Source organism: Mus musculus, chromosome 9 (assembly GCF_000001635.26).
Source record: "Mus musculus strain C57BL/6J chromosome 9, GRCm38.p6 C57BL/6J".
NCBI classification, from domain to species: domain Eukaryota; kingdom Metazoa; phylum Chordata; class Mammalia; order Rodentia; family Muridae; genus Mus; species Mus musculus.
This window is the reverse complement of record NC_000075.6, coordinates 42314838-42332377: the sequence shown is the minus strand read 5'-3', so window position 1 is coordinate 42332377 and position 17540 is coordinate 42314838. Positions and strand designations below refer to the sequence as shown.

The 17540-nt window shown below is 44.9% G+C and overlaps 1 protein-coding gene and 1 non-coding gene across 5 annotated transcripts in view; both read left to right on the top strand.

Annotated features, from left to right (window-relative positions):
• Positions 1-2756, top strand: part of Tecta (tectorin alpha) — a 72069-nt gene extending 69313 nt beyond the window's left edge. For 3 of the 4 annotated variants that reach the window (NM_001378602.1, NM_001324548.2, NM_009347.4), the window contains 3 exons: positions 982-1069; positions 1338-1454; positions 2053-2756. In NM_001378602.1, coding sequence (NP_001365531.1) covers positions 982-1069; positions 1338-1454; positions 2053-2153 — 306 coding nt within the window. In that variant the 3' untranslated portion in view covers positions 2154-2756. Of the gene's footprint in view, positions 1-981; positions 1070-1337; positions 1455-2052 lie in introns of those variants that run through there. The other variant, XR_379110.3, reaches the window with a different exon arrangement.
• An 11940-nt stretch (positions 2757-14696) lies between these two features.
• Gm26272 lies at positions 14697-14828 on the top strand. The gene has a single exon (XR_003948490.1). It is a non-coding gene; the product is annotated as a small nucleolar RNA SNORA17 (small nucleolar RNA).
• Positions 14829-17540: the final 2712 nt, after the last annotated feature.

The window sequence follows — 17540 nt, the reverse complement described above, 5'->3', positions numbered from 1 at the left end:
AACCTTGCTCTTGCTTGCTGCCCCGCGGTGACTGTGGACACCAGGCGTCCACAGTGGAGCCCTTCAAACGCACTCGGGGGTGGGTGGTCATATTTGGAAGAGAGAATATAGTGGAATGATGCCCAGCCAGGTAGTCAGTCTCTGACATGCCACAAGGCCATTGACTTCACGCTAGACAATGCATCCTGGGCCCACTGACATCTCAGAGTAATTGTGTAGGAGAGCTGAGCTATGCAGTGTAGGGTGCTAACAGCATTACGGGCCTCTAAACACCAGTGGTGTTTATTCTACTGTTGAAACACCTTGAAAATGTCTCCAAGAGTGTCTATACCCTGAACAGATGAGATTGACTTGGGTCAGGAGCATCACAGTAGTCTCGAGGGGTATAATGAGTCATGCATAATAAATTAAATAGCCTGTGCTCTGTTGGCTCTCAAACTCTAAATACTGTCTATCCAAGTACTCACAGTTTATCAGAACGGCACTAGGGTCTGATAGTCTGGAACTGGGTGAGGTTGCAGATGAGGGGCAAAACTGATATCTCCTCTGTGCCAGACTGACATCCTCATCATGGGTGGCTATGTCCTCAAGATTGTATTGCTCTAGAGTCTCACTCCTAGTCTTTCGCAGTTCATCTTTATGCTTCCATCATGTTTACAGGAGCAAGATGTGAATTATGGTCAGAGCTACTTACAGATGGTGCTGCATACATTAGTATCAGACGAGATCCAACAATGTTCATTCCTGAGCGTAGAGCCTCTTTGAATCTCATTCTAGTGTGGAGAGTATATTTAATTCTGCTTGACATAAAGCCTAGAGTCCCAGTGGGCCCGATGATCAAGAATGCATTGGTTCTAATTAATCTGAGCAGCAATAGCGCTGGAGGCCGAAGCCGCTGTCTCTCTTGGAGGTGGAAACATGGTGGAGAATAAGTTATCAGCTTAATTGTGTGAAATCTCCCTCTGGTGTTCTGTCTTTCAGAATTGCCCACAAAATTCCAGGATCGCCACAGATTATTCAAAAGAGCACAAAGAACAGATCATTTCAGTGGGACCCATTAGGAGAAAAAGTATGTATGTTCCTTAAAACACACTATAGATTACTAAGACATTGGGAGTTCGAGGCTCGGGCGTGCCTGCCTTGTGGTGTGTGTCCATCATGAGGAGGAGACACGAGAGACAGGGGCATGAGTGGACTGCCTGTGTCCTCCAGGAAAACCTTTTCATTGTCTTTTGACAACTCTTTCTTCTCCCCTCTCTTTGAAGCCCCTCCTCCGCCTTGATCATGGTGCCATGTTGCTGTGTCTATCATTAAGTCTCCCACATGTCCGTTTTCAGGGCTGGACTGGTGTGAAGACAACGGCGGCTGTGAGCAGATCTGCACCAGCCGGGTCGACGGGCCTCTGTGCAGCTGTGTGACCGGATCCCTGCAAGAAGATGGAAGGAGCTGCAGAGGTGGGCTTCTCCTGAAGGAGACAGGCAGCTAAGTGACCAAGGAAGCTCCTTTCCTACAAACAAGGAGAAGCTCACTGGAGCCCAGTTAGCTTCTTGCCTGTGCAAATCCCAGAGAATCCCAGACAGAGAGGGAAACACCAAAGGAGTTCTAGTACCATCAAAACCAAACCTTCTTGGGTCCCTGGTCTTTCATCTAGAAGAAGTGGGCAATTAAGACAAAATTGACTTAGTAATTTAAAGGCTGTGTTGGCCATAAATCTGACCCCAAGTCCTCTTGTGTTAAGTTGGTAGTCTCAGCTGGACATGGTGGGAGGGACATACCCAGCCACTAGGAAGTTGAGTCAGAAGACCCATGAGGTCCAGAAAATAGAGCCAAGCAGACAGAAAGCCAATCACATTGGCATCTGATTTCCCGGCTCTCCCTCTGAGGTGCACAGGGCTCTCTAAAAGGTTGGATTAATTTGCTTTTCTCCTTCCTTAATCCAGTCTGTTTGAGTTTTTCCCTTTCCCTAAGGAATTCCCTTTAATGTGAGGGCGGCCCATAGGTCGGAACCCTGTTGAACTGATATGTTCTTGCTATGCTCTGTTCTGTCCCCAGCCTCTAATTCTTCAGTGGAACTTCAAGTTTGGACACTTCTTCTCATCATGACCCAGATCTCACTGTGGCATTTGATCTATAAATCAGGCGCAACCTCATAACGAACTCAGGGTGCTTTCTTCAGTCCCTGTAGGTATAAAAGTGTGTGTCCCCAAGTCAAAACAGCCTCTCACACTCACGCCACCTTCCTCCAGCAGTCAGATCTGGAGGACACCAACGTTCCTGGCTCCTCTTCCACAGTATGCAATAGTGGTTTCTCAAAGCCAATGGGAGGAAAGCACGCTCTTACCCTCAATGCCAAACAGCTGGCACTGGGTACCTAGGTTCAGGCCAGAAGCCAGCCAGGGAAAGCTCTGGCTACAGAAGTCTGATGGGAAAGCTGGCCAGAAAAGTTGGTCTGTCCCGCGCTGTTTCTGGAACACCGTGGTTATAGGCAAGGCTATTGCTGTGACTTTGAATTAAAGTTGCGTCTCTCTCTGTGGAGCCTCGCCAACACTGCCCTCAGCTCACTTTGCTTAGCTCCTCCCCCTCCTGCTGTGGCCTCCACCTTGCCGTGCCAGCTTCAGTCACTGGAGATGATGTTTGTAGACCTGGAGAACCTCACCCTGCCCGTCCCGATCCTCAAACCCAGCCCTTCACATTTTACAAATCAACCAAATAATTTTTAATGTGTTTTATCCTTAAATAAACTTTGTGTTCAAGTATTCTTGTTATTTGGCTCCTGGACTCCCTCCTGTTGTTGAGTTCTGTATATAAAGTTGCAGCATGGTAGGATTAAAAGCAGAAAGGAAAGAGCTGTGGCCTCTGCAGTGGGTGGACATGGCCAGCCCGTGCTTCCATGTATGTGTGATGTCCTTGCTGGTATGTGCTCAAGGGGCATCCTCAGAGCATAGAGGTACTCTGCAGAAGAGAAACAGGCAACATCCTCTTTTGTAAGTGCCAAATAAACATATACTGTAATTAACTATAAGATATATGGCCTGCTAAATCTTTCCCTGGAATTCCTTCCTTTCTAAGGTTAGAAACACAGTAGACCATCCTTCAAGTTTGTTTTGAAGTTACATTGGATTCAAATAGGTGGCAGTTTAGAATATATATATATATATATATATATATATATATTTTGGTCTAGGAACTCTGGAAAAACTAAACAGAAACCCACAGCTTCTTTTTACCTGGGCCCCCAACAACGGCTGCCATTTTACCTGTGAAAGCACCCACATCTCTCTGCCACTGAGCTGAGGAAGTGAGGTAGAGGCAGAGGCTGCCCCTGAACTGACCCTGTTGGGAGAACCAGAAAGTCCTAGCAGCTTAGAGCATTTGCATGTGCCTAGGAGCTAAAAGAGGGCTGGGGACAGATGAAGGTAGGAAATGTGTGCTTCAGCTTGGACACCTTAGGGTCACTGGGGACAATATTGAATGTGGATGAAAACTTCAAAATTACCAATAGGGGCTAATTCTCAACACTCATCCTTGCTGGGACAGAAACCAATGGTGGCTGTGTATTCTGTTTACTCCTGGCTCCTTGAGAGCAGAGGACTCAGACAAGCTGTTGTGTCTCCTTCATTCACCCCAGAGAAGCCTGGGGCTTCCCAATCAGATGGGTCAAGCACAGTAATGCCTCATTGAGTTTCTTAGATAAAGCTTGAACAAAAACACCCAGTAAATATTACTTAGCAATCTATCTTTATTCATTCTCATAACAATGTCATTAGGAGAGTGATACAAGGACACGTGACATCAACTCCGGGCCTCCAGTGCCTGCACACAAAGGTGCACACACATATGTGATCATATGTATGTGACCACACATAGATACATGCGTGTCATCATACATACAGAACATAAAATGAATTGGTCCTTTGGCCACGTTTTTGCCACTGGCATTTGGCTTTCTCATGTGTCTGACGTCCTTCACTTGTATGCCATTGCAGTAAGCCACACTATGGAGACACAGTTTGAGACCCCGAGGTCTCGAAGGCTTAAGCCGCACAGACTTGCTTCTTGTTCATGTCTGTGGACTCTGCCGTTCGCTGGTCTCCTGGAAAGGAGATTGATGGTGTCGTCACTATTTTTTAATGCCGCCAGTTGAGTGCGCGGCTTTAAGGAATGAGTACAAGCAGCTCGGGCCCCTCCCACAGCTCTGCCTCTGTCACTTCTCTGCCTGGAAGTCTCCTTGTTGCCGTTCCCATTCCATTGGCTAGCACAAGTCTCATGGCCATCAACTAACTTTCAGAGGCCCCATAAGTTGGAAACCTGCCCTGAGCCTGTAAGGGAGACTGGAAACCAGCAGCAATGGCTTTCAAGCTGTCTTCAAGGCAAGCATGTCTCTCTGAGTTGAGAAATACTCCCTCACAAATGACAGCACAGGCAGGCCCTTTAGCCTGTTTCTCTAAAGACAGAAAAACCAGGATCCAGCCCTGACTCTTCCAATCCTCTGCCCCAAGTGTGACTCTTGAACGCCCTCAATACTGCCCCCTTTGTTTTCTTCCCTGTAAAATGGGAACATACACTTTTCTAGAAAGATTCTTTAGGTTTCTGTCTTATATTCATTTACTTGCCCACGTGTCCTCACCTGTCCATGTGGATCAGAGGACAACCTGTGCCCATGGAGTCTCTTCTTCAACCTTTGGAGTTCCAGGAATCAAATTCAGTAATTGGCTTGACAGCCTTTACCAACTGAGCCATCCTGCTGACCCTCAAAGATTCTTTCTTATGTTCGAAAATGACACTTGTTAAACATAGCCACGCGAGAGTTTAAGATACCTCTGACGCCGGAAATGGAGGTACATCCCTAGTGTCCTAATCCCTGGGAAGTGGAGGCAGGGGAGTCAGGAGTTCAAAGCTGGGTTCTGTAACCTAAGGTGTTCAAAGCCATTCCAGGCTGTGTGAGACCCTACCGCAAACCAGCAAACAGAAAAGATAATTGTTTGTACTCAAACAGGGAAGAGGGAAAGAGTCTGGTCAGCAAAGGGCAGAAAGGAGAAAACAAAGCAGCCTTGATGGTATTCAGTACCCAGGGAGACATCGGGGAGCAGGGAGCTGCTATTTGTGACAGTTGGGAATTCTATAATTGGTTTCTTAACCAGTGCTAGGTGTGTGCTTTACTCAAAATCCTCACGGCAGAGCTTAAGAGCACCAATTATTTAACATAGTCTAATATTCCAACTATTTTTAGAATCGTTTGACATTTAACAAGAGCTTGAAATCTAATAAAATTCCTTGCAACCAAAGGAATTAAGTAATTATCAAAAGATAACAGCCACCAGGGCTGGGATACAAAGCATTGCTTCTTACTAATTCTGAATTAATTAAGAAGCTACCCCTGTTAGAACCCCTCTGACTCTCTTCCAAACCTCAGGGTGTCTCCGCACCGCATGCATCACTGCGATTTTGTCCTGCTTAGAACACTGGGGAAATTTTCAGGGCTTGGGTGTACCGACATCGGCTGCCAGGCCAGAGAAAAAGAAAATCAAAGAGCACCCTCTAGTGTCCATTTTTAATATAGCGTGAAACCTGAATTATATGAAACCACAGCAATCAAATTACAATCCCCGCCTCCCCACACCTTAGCTACAGAACATTACCAGAATATAGCTTTAGAAAACACAGGAGATGCCAAGGGCATCTTCTAAAGAACACCGTAAGATTTATTTTTATGCGCACAGTAAGCCTCGCTCCGAGAAAATACCAGCTTTGGGCGTCCCATGCAAATTTTGTCCTTAATATCTATTTCTCTAACTCGATGACAAAAAATAGCTACTGAGAAAAATTAAGTATCTCTTTTAAATGTTGTGAAATAAACAATCCAATCGAGACGAGCTCATGAAATATTTACTGGCCTTTCCCCCGACGCAGAATGCAAACTCCTCTGATGTGTATCCACCAAGCAAGAGCAGTAGCTCTCTGCTCTGACTAATGGAAGGTTCTGTTGGTGATGGTTTAATTATGCTCACTGAAATATGGCTCCCTCCTAAGAAAACACTGCCATGGCAGAGGGACAGATCTCAATGTCTATAGATAGAAATAAAAACACAAAAGGGCCATCATTCCAGGAAGAACTCGACAATCAAATTCTGTATACTGAGAAAACAAATGGAGAGATTATATTCACTGTACATTTGGTTGCGTGCTGCTGTTTGCACATCGCCTCTAGGTTAGCTGTTGTTTTGTTAACATAAAATATCCATTGTGAAATATTTGGAGAACTAAGATATCCTCCCATTAGATGAAATTGCAATACATTATGCAAATGTAGCATCCTCCATAACCAATGCTTTCTCACTGTATTTAATATTGTTTGGCTTTGAATCATGTTGCACGTTGGAGGAGACATTACAGAAGTGTTAAATTGAACTTAAAGGATAAACAGCATCAAGTGCTAAGGAAAAGCACAAACCGTCTTGTATATATGTATGGGGGATTTTCATGTATATTTATTCAATAATGATCAATTCCTAATGAGAAGTGTTTAAATGGGAGCAATATTTTAATAAGCAGGAATCCAGAGTTCTTGGCTTCTTCCTAACTCTTAAATTTCTTTATGCAATAATTCAGTGTACAAAAAAATTCCAACTATGTTGTTCTATTTTAATTGGGATACAAACATTTTATTGAAGAAAGTAACATATTTAATTGCCTCGGGGCTTGCAAATACTTGAGTCTACACAAATTACTAAAGTTTCTTAAAAACAAAACAAAACAAACAAACAAAACCCTTATAGTCATGTAGAATTTTGCTTCTAGGTTATGTCTTAGCCCAAGGCAGAAAAGACATAGTTCCCAGTGGTATCCTCTTGTTACTATATTGGCTCTTTATCTTATTGTCACGACAGATTACTTGACACAGTAACTTAAGGAAGAAAGGATGTATTTTGGCTCAGAGTTTTAAGTGCTACAGTGCCTCACAGCAAGGAAGGCATGAGGTAGCTCGCTCTATGACCTCTAGATCTTGTTTTATAGTTCATGTACCTCATGGCTAGCTAGAAAGTAGAACACTCTCTCTGGAACCTGGAACAGACATCCCTTTCCTAGCCCAATGAGGACAACCAACTGCCAGTAGCTAGGCTACAGTCCCCAAGGTTCCACAGCCTCTCCAAACAGCGCCACCGGCTGGGGACCAGGGGGTTAAGCAATGGAGGGTGGACATTTCACATTCAAACCATACCTTCCATAAACATTTATAACTCAGGATTCACAGTGGTCCTCTGTGTGCTTTATGTCTTATTATGTGGACCCGTGGTGGTCACTAGTGTTCATTCGCTCTCGTTTACCGTGCATCTTCGCAGTGTGACGTGCAACATACTGTTAGGAAGGTATAGCCATATCCATGCGGAGCGGGGAGTCCGCGACATGGAGGAAGGTATACCCGCATTCGCATTCGTGCGGAGCGGGGAGTCCACCACGTGGAGGAAGGTATACCCGCATTCCTGCGGAGCGGGGAGTCCACCACGTGGAGGAAGAGTCATGATCGAAAAGCAATTTGGCAAACCGACTTGACAAGGGGAAAATGATTCAGCGTTAAACGTGGAGGCGCCTGGGTGTCATATAAGACTATTCACAGCACAAAATGGGGGGTGGGGGGAAGGACTGTGAGTAACACAGACACAAATCGCCTGTTTAAAAAGAAAAGTTCCATATTCTAAATGCTTACTTGGAACTGACAAGAGAGAAGAGCAGTGACACCCTGAGTATTAATGAAGGGTAAGCAGTATCTTGGCCCACGCAGATTTTAGAGTTTAAGGCATGTCTCCCACAGGCTAGCATGCTCTAGTAGTAGTTTTAACCTGTTTGTTTTTTTTATAGAAAACCACTTTTGTTCATTAATTTTTATTCAGAAAACTAAATTAATAGAGGGCAAGAAGCCTCAGCACAGGTACCTTCAGCACCGCCTCGGTCCTCAGTGAACAACTTATCCAACGACGACCACTAATTTAAGAGCATGCTGAGCAAGCATATTGTCCCCAGAGCAGAGGCTGCCTCCATCACAGGGAGATAGATCGCCACCACACACCTCAAAATATTTTTGATTTTAATAGGCTGTTTCAGATCATCATGACCATAAGAACTGTACTGTAATTTCAGCGTTATAATTTAAAAAACACTGATTCAACAAAATTTAGCATTCTTTCTAGACCCTCCAAAAGGCACCAGGACTCATCAAAACCAAGGAAACCAATCAGCTGTGTCAGGATGAGGTCTTCTAATTCAACCGTCGGAGGGTTTTCCAAATTTTGTAAGGAGTGTGAAATGAGAGGACTGAAAATATGGTGATTTGGAATTTCTTACAATAAAACGTGTACATTAGCCAGAGTCACCAGAAAGCAGCATTCAGAGGTGCTCCGGTATGGCCGAAGCAACAAAAATAACAAGGGCTGCTGGAGGGATGACTCAGTGGGTGGGAGTGCTTGCTGCTCAAGCATGAGGACCTAGGTTCAAATCCCCAGTCAAAAGGCCAGGAATGGCTGCCTGGCCCTGACACCCAGTGCTGTGGAAGTGGGGGTCAAGAAGACTGCTGAGTTTTACTGGATACTACCCCAGCTCCAGGTTCAATAAGAGCCTGCCTAAAAGAAATAAGGTCGTGAATGATAGAGGTGTACACACACACACACACACACACACACAAAATGACAACAAAATTCTTCATCTGTCAGTTGTTCGTTAAAAGTATGTCCTGTCTTAAAACATCAACCGGGGTCACTGACCATTGATAATCTCTCTCTAACATTTTTCTTGTATAAATACCTGGAGAGAGAAAGAGAGAGAGAGAGAGAGAGAGAGAGAGAGAGTTAGTTTTCCCTGGCTCTACATTATTTATGCCAGTTCTATTCTGAGTTGTTCTCTCACCAGAAGAAAGCGATCCACGTGGGTTGGGAAATGTGAGCTGCGAGCCCTTCATTTTGTGAAGGTAGGATGAGATGAGTCTGCACAATTGCGGAACAAAACGCAGCTGGGAGGAACAGAGCGGCTGTTATGGGGCCAGAGGTTGAGGTGAGCCCCATGGTGGCCCCCATTCCTCACGGGACCCTTAGCTAGCCTGGTTGGCCTGGGGAGAACCCTGGAGGCAGGAGCTGATGCAGAGGTGATGGAGTGGTGCTGCTTACTGGCTTGCTCTCCATGGCTTGCTCAGCCTGCTTTCTTATAGAGCCCAGGACCACCAGCCCAGAGACGCACCATCCACAATGGGCTGGGCCCTCCCCATCAATCACTAATAAAGAAAATGCCTTACAGCGGATCTTATGGAGGCATTTTCTCAGTTGAGTTTCCCTCCTTTCAGAGGTCTCTAGCTCATGTGCCGAGTTGACGTAAGATTAGTCAGCACAAAGATACATAAAATTACCACCATGCTGAACTGTGTGGGGACATTACAAGAACAAAGCCTTGAAGACTTGAATAAAAACCTGCTGCAGTTGAGAACCAAGAAAGGAAGAGTCTGTAGACAAGAGTTCCCTGAGGACAAAAGTGGGATTTAACAAAATATTCCCCGTGGATGCTAAACTGATGGCAGAAAGAGAAGTACCTCCATGCGATTCCTTCTAAATAAACATAAGATTTCATGATGAAAAGAAAGCTAATGGGTTACTTAGAACAGCCAGGAAATAAATATTAGAACAGATCCACGTGGGTTGAATTGGTTGTTCCTCAAGGAAAAGCCATAATTCCCCTTCTTAGATGTTGTAAAACTATTTCTTGGACATTTGCTTTAGGCAGGTTCCATTTTGTTTCTATAGAGATGCGGAGGGGAGGCCTTAGGGTGAATTGCAAGGAAAAATCTGTTTTTACCAAATCTTATAATTTTTAGTATTTGTCATTAAGCCTTTCCTTTTCAAGCCATATACATTTTGAGAAAAATTTCTACCTCTTCCTGCACCAGGAACTGACTTGAATCCACTGGTCTCCAGTCACTGTAAGTGTGGCTTGTAAGTGTACAGCAGTGTGGATAAAAATGTTTTAGGTTGGTATGCTTAAGGGTCAGAAAGGAGGCCATGAGAAGAAGTCTGAACTTATGTGAGGCATCAGTAGGCAGCCTCTAGAAGACTGTAGACAAGTGAAGAAAGCATTTTTAATGCCGGGGGCCATGAGATGGCTCAGTGGATAAACTGCTTTCCCTGAAATCCTGACGACCTAAAATTAATCTCTGGAACTCACATCAGATTGAGAAATCTGACTTTTAAAGTTGTCCTCTGACCTCTACAGTAAGCTCTGGCAAGAGTAAGCACACGTATGCACTCCCCAACACTGTACTTGGCTGCTGTAGTATTTTTTTTCTTTTTTGATACTGCCTAAACAAGTTAATGTCACAACTGTTTGCATACCATGCCCGTTCCGTACTTTGTAAGTAATCCAGAGGTGAGCTAGGATATTCAGAATAACTTGGACAGGTTCTATGCAAATACTACATAAGAGGGACTCAGCCGCCCACAGACTCTGGCTTCAGCCTGGGACATAGGTGTTGGGTGAAGTGTATGATGGTGAGCTCCGTTTGGGGGTGGAGACTCTGAGACTGAGGCATAGTTGGGATTTGAAGGACAAAGGGGTAACAAGAATGTTTCTGACCTGCACAGATGGGCGTGTGCTGACATCTGGGAGACATCTGAAGTAGACTGAGAAAGAAAATCTAGAGTTGAGTTTATATGTGTTGAGTGTGAGATGTCTGTAAGAGATCCAAGAAGAGGTGTCAAGTAGGCAGCAGGATGTATGACAGGGACTCATCAGACCAGCCATTTATAGCAGCCGTGTATACTTAGATGGTATTTTAAACCCTGGACAGAACTGAGAGAGACATAGACTAGAGACTGGGATATGAGGAACAAAAAGTAGAAATTAGGGTCCTGAGATAAGGCTCAATGAACAAAGATGGCTTGTTGTGCAACCCTGATGACCTGAGTTGGCTCCCAGGAGCTCACATAAAGATGGACACAAAGAACTGACTTCCTAGGTTTTCTTCTGACTTCCACACATGCATTCTGGCACATGTATGTCCATATCCATCATACATGTGCACACACAGAGAATTTTAAAATTAGAGATTAGCAAAAGAGGGAGAAATTAACCTAAAAGACCAAAGAATGGTCAGAAAGAGCCCAGGGAGTCTCAAAAGGGTGATGTGACTGATCCCAAGGTTGGTGGGTGTTTAAAACATGGTGGGAAATCACACTGAGTGCAACGGGTCCCAGGCATGGTATTTAACCTTTCTGCGAAGCTGTACAATGTACAGGGGAATGGTGAACTCCCCAAGGTATCAAGTAAAAGAACATCCCTAAGCCACATAGGTGGGTCTCTGTGTGCACTGATTCTACAGTAGTTTTTACAAACCTTGTGTTATCTCGATGGCATCAGGCACTGCTGTAGTGTAGCTGTGCAGAAGGTAGCCGGCGGAGAATTACTTCTATACTAGTCATGGGGATGGACAGATGGCTCCGTGCTTAAGAGTGCTTCTAGGTCTTACAGAGTGCCTATGTTCCGTTCCCGGCACCCACACAAGGCACAACCACCTTAACTCCAGCTCCAGGGAATCTGATGCCCTCTTCTGGCCTCTGCAGGCACTGCACTCACAGGCTTCTATCAACACCTAGGCAAGGGCAGGCATGTGTGTAGCTCAAAAGAAAATAAAGCATTACAAATGACAACCAAACTAGCTTTCCTTTTGGCATAAATTATTTAAAAACACGAGGAAAAATATCTTCTTATGCTAAGCCACTAGTCTTCAAGGCCATCCAAAGGGTGGCATTAATTACTATGAGATCTGTTCCATTGCTCTCCATTTCCTGACACTGTTTGGTTTCTGTGTGAAATGTAGAAGTGTTTTGTTGTTGTTTTTCAATTAATTTTAACGGCAACCCAAAGAGGGCCCAAATCAGCACAGTTATTAGCATCTTAAAAACACCGATTCACTTTACTGGAAAAGCTTTTTTTTTTTCCAGCCGTCTCTTGTGGGAATAGTTTCCCAGAGCTTACTGGTGTTTTTGAATGCCAAAGTGCCATTTAAGAAGGAAAACCATCCAGCGTGCAGGCTTTCCTAAAAGGCAAGAGAAATTAAAAGCTACTAAGAACAGCAAATGCATTAATGAAAAGAAAATGAGCAGATTGCATTTATTAAAAATTATGTAAACACGCTCATTTCCAACCCATTATTAATAATACACTTAGATCTTTCTGCTAAATGGTATCAGCAGGTGGAAATGAGAGATGAGAACGCTCTCAGCTACTGAAAATAAAGCAGACGAGACCTGGGGCTTCTTTTGAAGATACCAATCCACACAAAGTTGTTTGGGGATGGCTTCAGGGTATGAAAATTAAACCAGAGCCTGGCAAATATTAGGACCTGAGTTTTTTTTCTAAACTCAGGTAAAAAAAAACAAAAACAAAAATCAGGCAACAAGACGACGGAGGTGAAGGCAGGCAGATACCTTGAGCCCACTGGCCGGTAAGCACCATCTAATCACAGGGCTCTAAGCCAGGATAGTGCCTGAGCAAGGACTCCTGAGACTGACTTTGACCTATACCCTCATGTGCACACACCTGCACACACACCCTCGTATGCACATGCACGCATGCATGCACACACACAAGCACTAGAGAAAATTCAATCTGGGGATACTTGAGAATATTAAAATTAACTTCCCATGTTTGCCTGACGAATCCAAGAAAAAACTGGAGAAGTGTTCCCTTGTTGTAAGCCAAATTAAACATGGGGAGGTTTTTTTTTTTAAATCCAATTAACTAAAAGCATTCACCTCAAGTGTTTTATGGGGCAATAAAGACCATTTTACAAGCAAAAACAACACACTTGTGCTTAGATCTCAATAGAGAGTCGGGGTCTGTGGCACAGGCCTGTACTCCTAGCATTTGGGGGGAAGGGACAGAAGGCTCTGGAGTGTAAAGCCAAGGTGGGCTACGTAGCAAGACCTTGTCTCAAAACCACACGAACACCAAAGCAACTGCAGAGCCACAGAGAGCTCCTTGATCTGTCAGAATTTACAGTAGAAATATCAAATTGCTGTTTCAGTAACACGGAAGATGAAGACGAGCTCTCATGATGGGGTGTATTGAGAGCTGAGGCACATACTCTGATACCAGGCTTGAACTTACCAAGCCCGACCTGGCCAGGTCACTAGTTCAAGTCTCCTCCCATTCCAGTTCTTACTTCTGCTCTCACCCCTTCTTCTCAAAGTCACCCAACAGTTCTTTAAAGCAGTAACAGGAATACAAAAAAAAAGTTCATTTTAAGTATTGCAAGTAGGTAGGGGAAGGAGATGAATATTGTAAGAATGAACTTATACCTTTCAGGGGCGTGGGATGCAAGGAGGGACCACTAAGCTCTCCAGCAAACAATCCCGAAGTCACTCAATTGTCTATAGGATTAAAAACGAAATGGTAGGCTAGCTAGTGTGTGTGTGTGTGTGTGTGTGTGTGTGTGTGTGTGTGTGTGTGTGTGTGTGTGTGCTGGGGTGGATAGATGTAACAACCATTTGGTAAGGCTTAGCACTGAGTCACTTCTTATCCAAAGAAGGTTCCCTCTGTCAGTGATGACAGCCATTTAAACCAAGGATCAGATGGCTGGGCCAGACTGTCGAGTCTCTGTACCACTAAGAATAGGAATAGCATAATTATTCCCTACATGGGGAACAGAAACCACTACCTCCTAAATGCTCTCTGGGAAAGTGGTGGCGTAACAGTAAGAAGCCACCGCTGACCCAACACTCACGCGCATGTGCTCCGGGATCTGCCCCACAACCCCCGTTTCAAGTGCATCCTCATTCCAATAGCTGGCATGAATACGAAGGCTGGTTCTTCCTTATGGAACCCTCTTGTATGGGTCAATGGCACCATGTCCAGATTAATTTCAGAAAAGGGAGATCTGTGTAGTACAGACTAGAGATACAGCTCTCGAAAGGTCTCTTAATTGGGGTCTAGTACAAAATTGTGGCAGGTGAATTGATTACTTGTGGCAGGACGTGTGTGGAGTGTGCTTCAAAAGATTGATATTTTAGGACGATTGGAAACCTGGATGCCACGTGGAATGGTAGCAGCTCTTATTGGTCTTAAGCATCTTCAGTCTGAGGGTTGCTGCTTAGCCCTGCTCTGACCAATGGGCTACAAATGTTCCGATAGCTTAGTAGGAAAGTTTCTGAATAGTGGAGTGGGGTAATGGTCACACACAATCCCAACTTTCAGGAAGCTAGGCAGGAGGATTGTTGCCCCGACCTGCAGGGATAATCAGTGGGGACCTAGGGCAGAGGAGAGAGAGTGGGAGGGACAAGAAACATGAAGAATGAGAGCAAAACCATTTGACTGATCAAGCTCTGAAAAACTTTATTTTGGGATAACAATATAAGAAAGAGGAGGTTTCAAGAGAGGGGGGAAGAGCCCTGAAGCTCTCCAAAGGTCAGGTGGCAATCTTCAGTTCTTAGAACCAATGGTCACAGTGCCCTCTCTACCCACAAATATTCTTTCTGTTATGACCACAAATGTTCTCTCAGGGCTGTTTATGTAAGCTAGAAATTTTCTAACAAGGCCATGGCTGAGACCAAGGCTCCTGGCTGATTGTGACGTCAAGGGATACATAGTGAATCCCTATCATTGGAAAAAATGTCTTTATTATTTTATTAAAATTATTATTTTATTTAAAAAATAAATACCTACCTGCTCCTAGAGGCATTGTAGGTGTGGCTGCTGTGTCACATGCACGTCGGTAGGTGGCAGAGAGGAGAGAGGCTACATCTACACTCAGTGTTCTGGCCTGTGAATGTCTGCATGATTAGTAGCCTAATATTCCCTGAAAAGAGCAAGTCTGAAATGACCTCAAATCCAGTGCCAGAGGACCCAGACAGAGAGCTAGCCTGAGACAGCCCCCACTCCAGTGCCAGACAGACTTGGGTAAGCTCCCAGGATAGGGTACAAGCCAAGGACTAGAGGAGCCCTGCCTGGGGACATGCTGATGTCTGTGCAGAACTGGCTCTACCCCTCGTCTGGGCATAGTGGGAGAGCTGTCCCTGGAGGTAAGTGATCTGGAAGGCTGGCCTGCAACTTGTCTGCCTTACAGTGACACCGGTGTTTCTCACCGGTGTGAGATGCATCCCTGCCACCCCTCGCAGCCCACAGCAGGCAGGAGATCCTGTCCCTTACCTGCTGCAGCCCTCGGGAGAGCAGGCCCTGCCTCTCACCTGGGAAGCACAGAAGAGTTGACATTGGATGTGGGGGTTTCGGGTGAGTCGGCCCCAAGGGCATGAGTTGGGAGAGTCTGCCCTGCCTCTTGTCTGTCGGCTGTGTGGTGGCATAGATGAGGGAGAGCTAGCCCCCATGGGGTCGTGAGGGCAGGAGAGCTGAACCTGACCCTCACCTACTGCAGCAGGTTGCAGAGCCTCCCCAAAGGATTAAGAGTGAGAGAGACAGTGGGTTAACCAGCTCAGGTACCTTTCAAGCCCAGGTCCAGGCCTTTGAACTGGCTCATCCCATCAACAAACTGCTGGAGTTTGCATGAAGGGACTCGGCCTCCAAATCCAAAACTACAAGATCTCCATGACACCGGTCAACAATAGGATATCCAAAAGGAGTCTCAGTGAGGTTCTTGTATTGGTAGAATAGCAGAAGTTAGAGGCTTCACACCAGACCAACAAGTCATTAGAATGAATATTTTCAAGGAAAGAAGTGTGAACAAAAGGGTATACTGTGGACACACTGCAACACACTACAGTTTCCACAGTGAGATTTTTTTTTCTCGGTTGAGGAGGAGGTTGCAAGAATGGAGGATGGGTATGGGGGAAGGAGGAGATGATTGGAACTGGGGTGCATGATATGAAATTCACCACGAAACAAAATAAAAATAAAAATCTTACTAGGCAAGGTAGCACCTGCTCATATCAAATTACTTGGAAGGTTGAGGCAGGAGGTTTGCCATGAGTTCAAGGCCAGTCTGTGGCTAAAGAGCAAGATTTTTTAAAAAATTCTTTGTGAGTTTTACAACATACACTCTAATCCTACTTATCTTCCTGCCCCCCCCATATCTACCCTTTACCCTTGCAATCTCCCCCAAAAGAAAACAAAAAATTAAAATAAAATAAATAAAAATAATCTCTCCATGGAAGTTGCAGTGTGTGGAAGTTGCCCAACAGCTTCACTTACAAATGTTCATAGCAGTGAGTCACTGGACTGGTTCACATTCCAGCAGATCACAACTGGCGAATATGTTGGGGCAAGCCAACTCAAAGCCCTGGATTGGGCCTGAGTTGCAGCTGAGTTGGTCAGCCCAGCTTATGCCAACCAGGCCAGCTCTCCTACCCCAGTATGGGGAGGGGCCAGCTCACCCTACTTCTATATCTGGCAAGGAGCCAGTCAGTTCTCCCGCTCTCACACCCTCAGGACCAGTTCTCTAGCTTCCTTGTTACCAGGGCCAGCTCTACTGTGTTGCACAGGCACAGGAGGGCTGCAGCCTGCAAGTGGGTATGTGCAAGGGTCAGGGTGTGTGTGTGTGTGTGTGTGTGTGTGTGTCGAGCCCAGCTCTCCTGCTCTCATGCCCTCAATCCATTCTCCCATTCATGCCACCCGGGCCAGATGTACAGAGCTGGCCAGGGAAAGGATGAGGCCAGCTCCCCCTCAATCCAGAGAGAGAGAGAGAGAGAGAGAGAGAGAGAGAGAGAGAGAGAGAGAGAGCAAGAGAGAGAGAGGGGGGTTTGTCTCAACTTATGATAGCCCGCCAAAGTAAATATCAGCATAAAAAGTTATTAAAGGATTACATTTCAAATAATTGTATATAATACATAGAAGGGAAAGTGGTTTATACACTGTTTGAAAACTATGAAATATCCAGGTATTCTCCAAGCATTCCATAAATACTATAAAAATTAAAACATTTTCTAATGTTAATGCTATTTTAGCTTAGGAATGTGATTTTTAACTTATTACGCTGTTTTGTCAAACATTTACAAGTAATCAAAGAAAATGTCCAATTATTTACAGAATTGTAACTAATTTATAGTTTTGCTGTAAAATATTTCCCATTCATAAAAGAGTCCACACACAATCTAAAGAACTGTAATAGACAGGCCGTTCATAATGGTCCTGTCAGAGTTTGCATATCACACGCCTCTCCAAGGGGTTCCTGTGCTGAAAGTTTAGTCCCAGCTGGTTGATTGACGGTTGGAACATCCAATCAAGGAGGGTGATTAAATCATGGTGGCTCTGACAACCAATAGACAAGCTACTTGATGACATCACTGCCAGGAGGTGGCGGAGCAGAAGTTAGAGTGGTTTAATGAAGGCCATGCTCTGGTGGGATAAGCCATGTCCCTCACCCCTGCTTCTCTCTGTGTGTGCTTCTTGTCCACTCTCACACAAGCAACATCACTCTCTCTTTCCTTTCTCACCACAATCTGAAACTTTTAAACCCATGAGCCAAAAGAGGAAAAAACAAATCTTTCCCTCTCTTAAATTGTTTCTCTTGGGTATCATCACAGTGGTGACTTACATGTGCCAAATACGGAGCTATA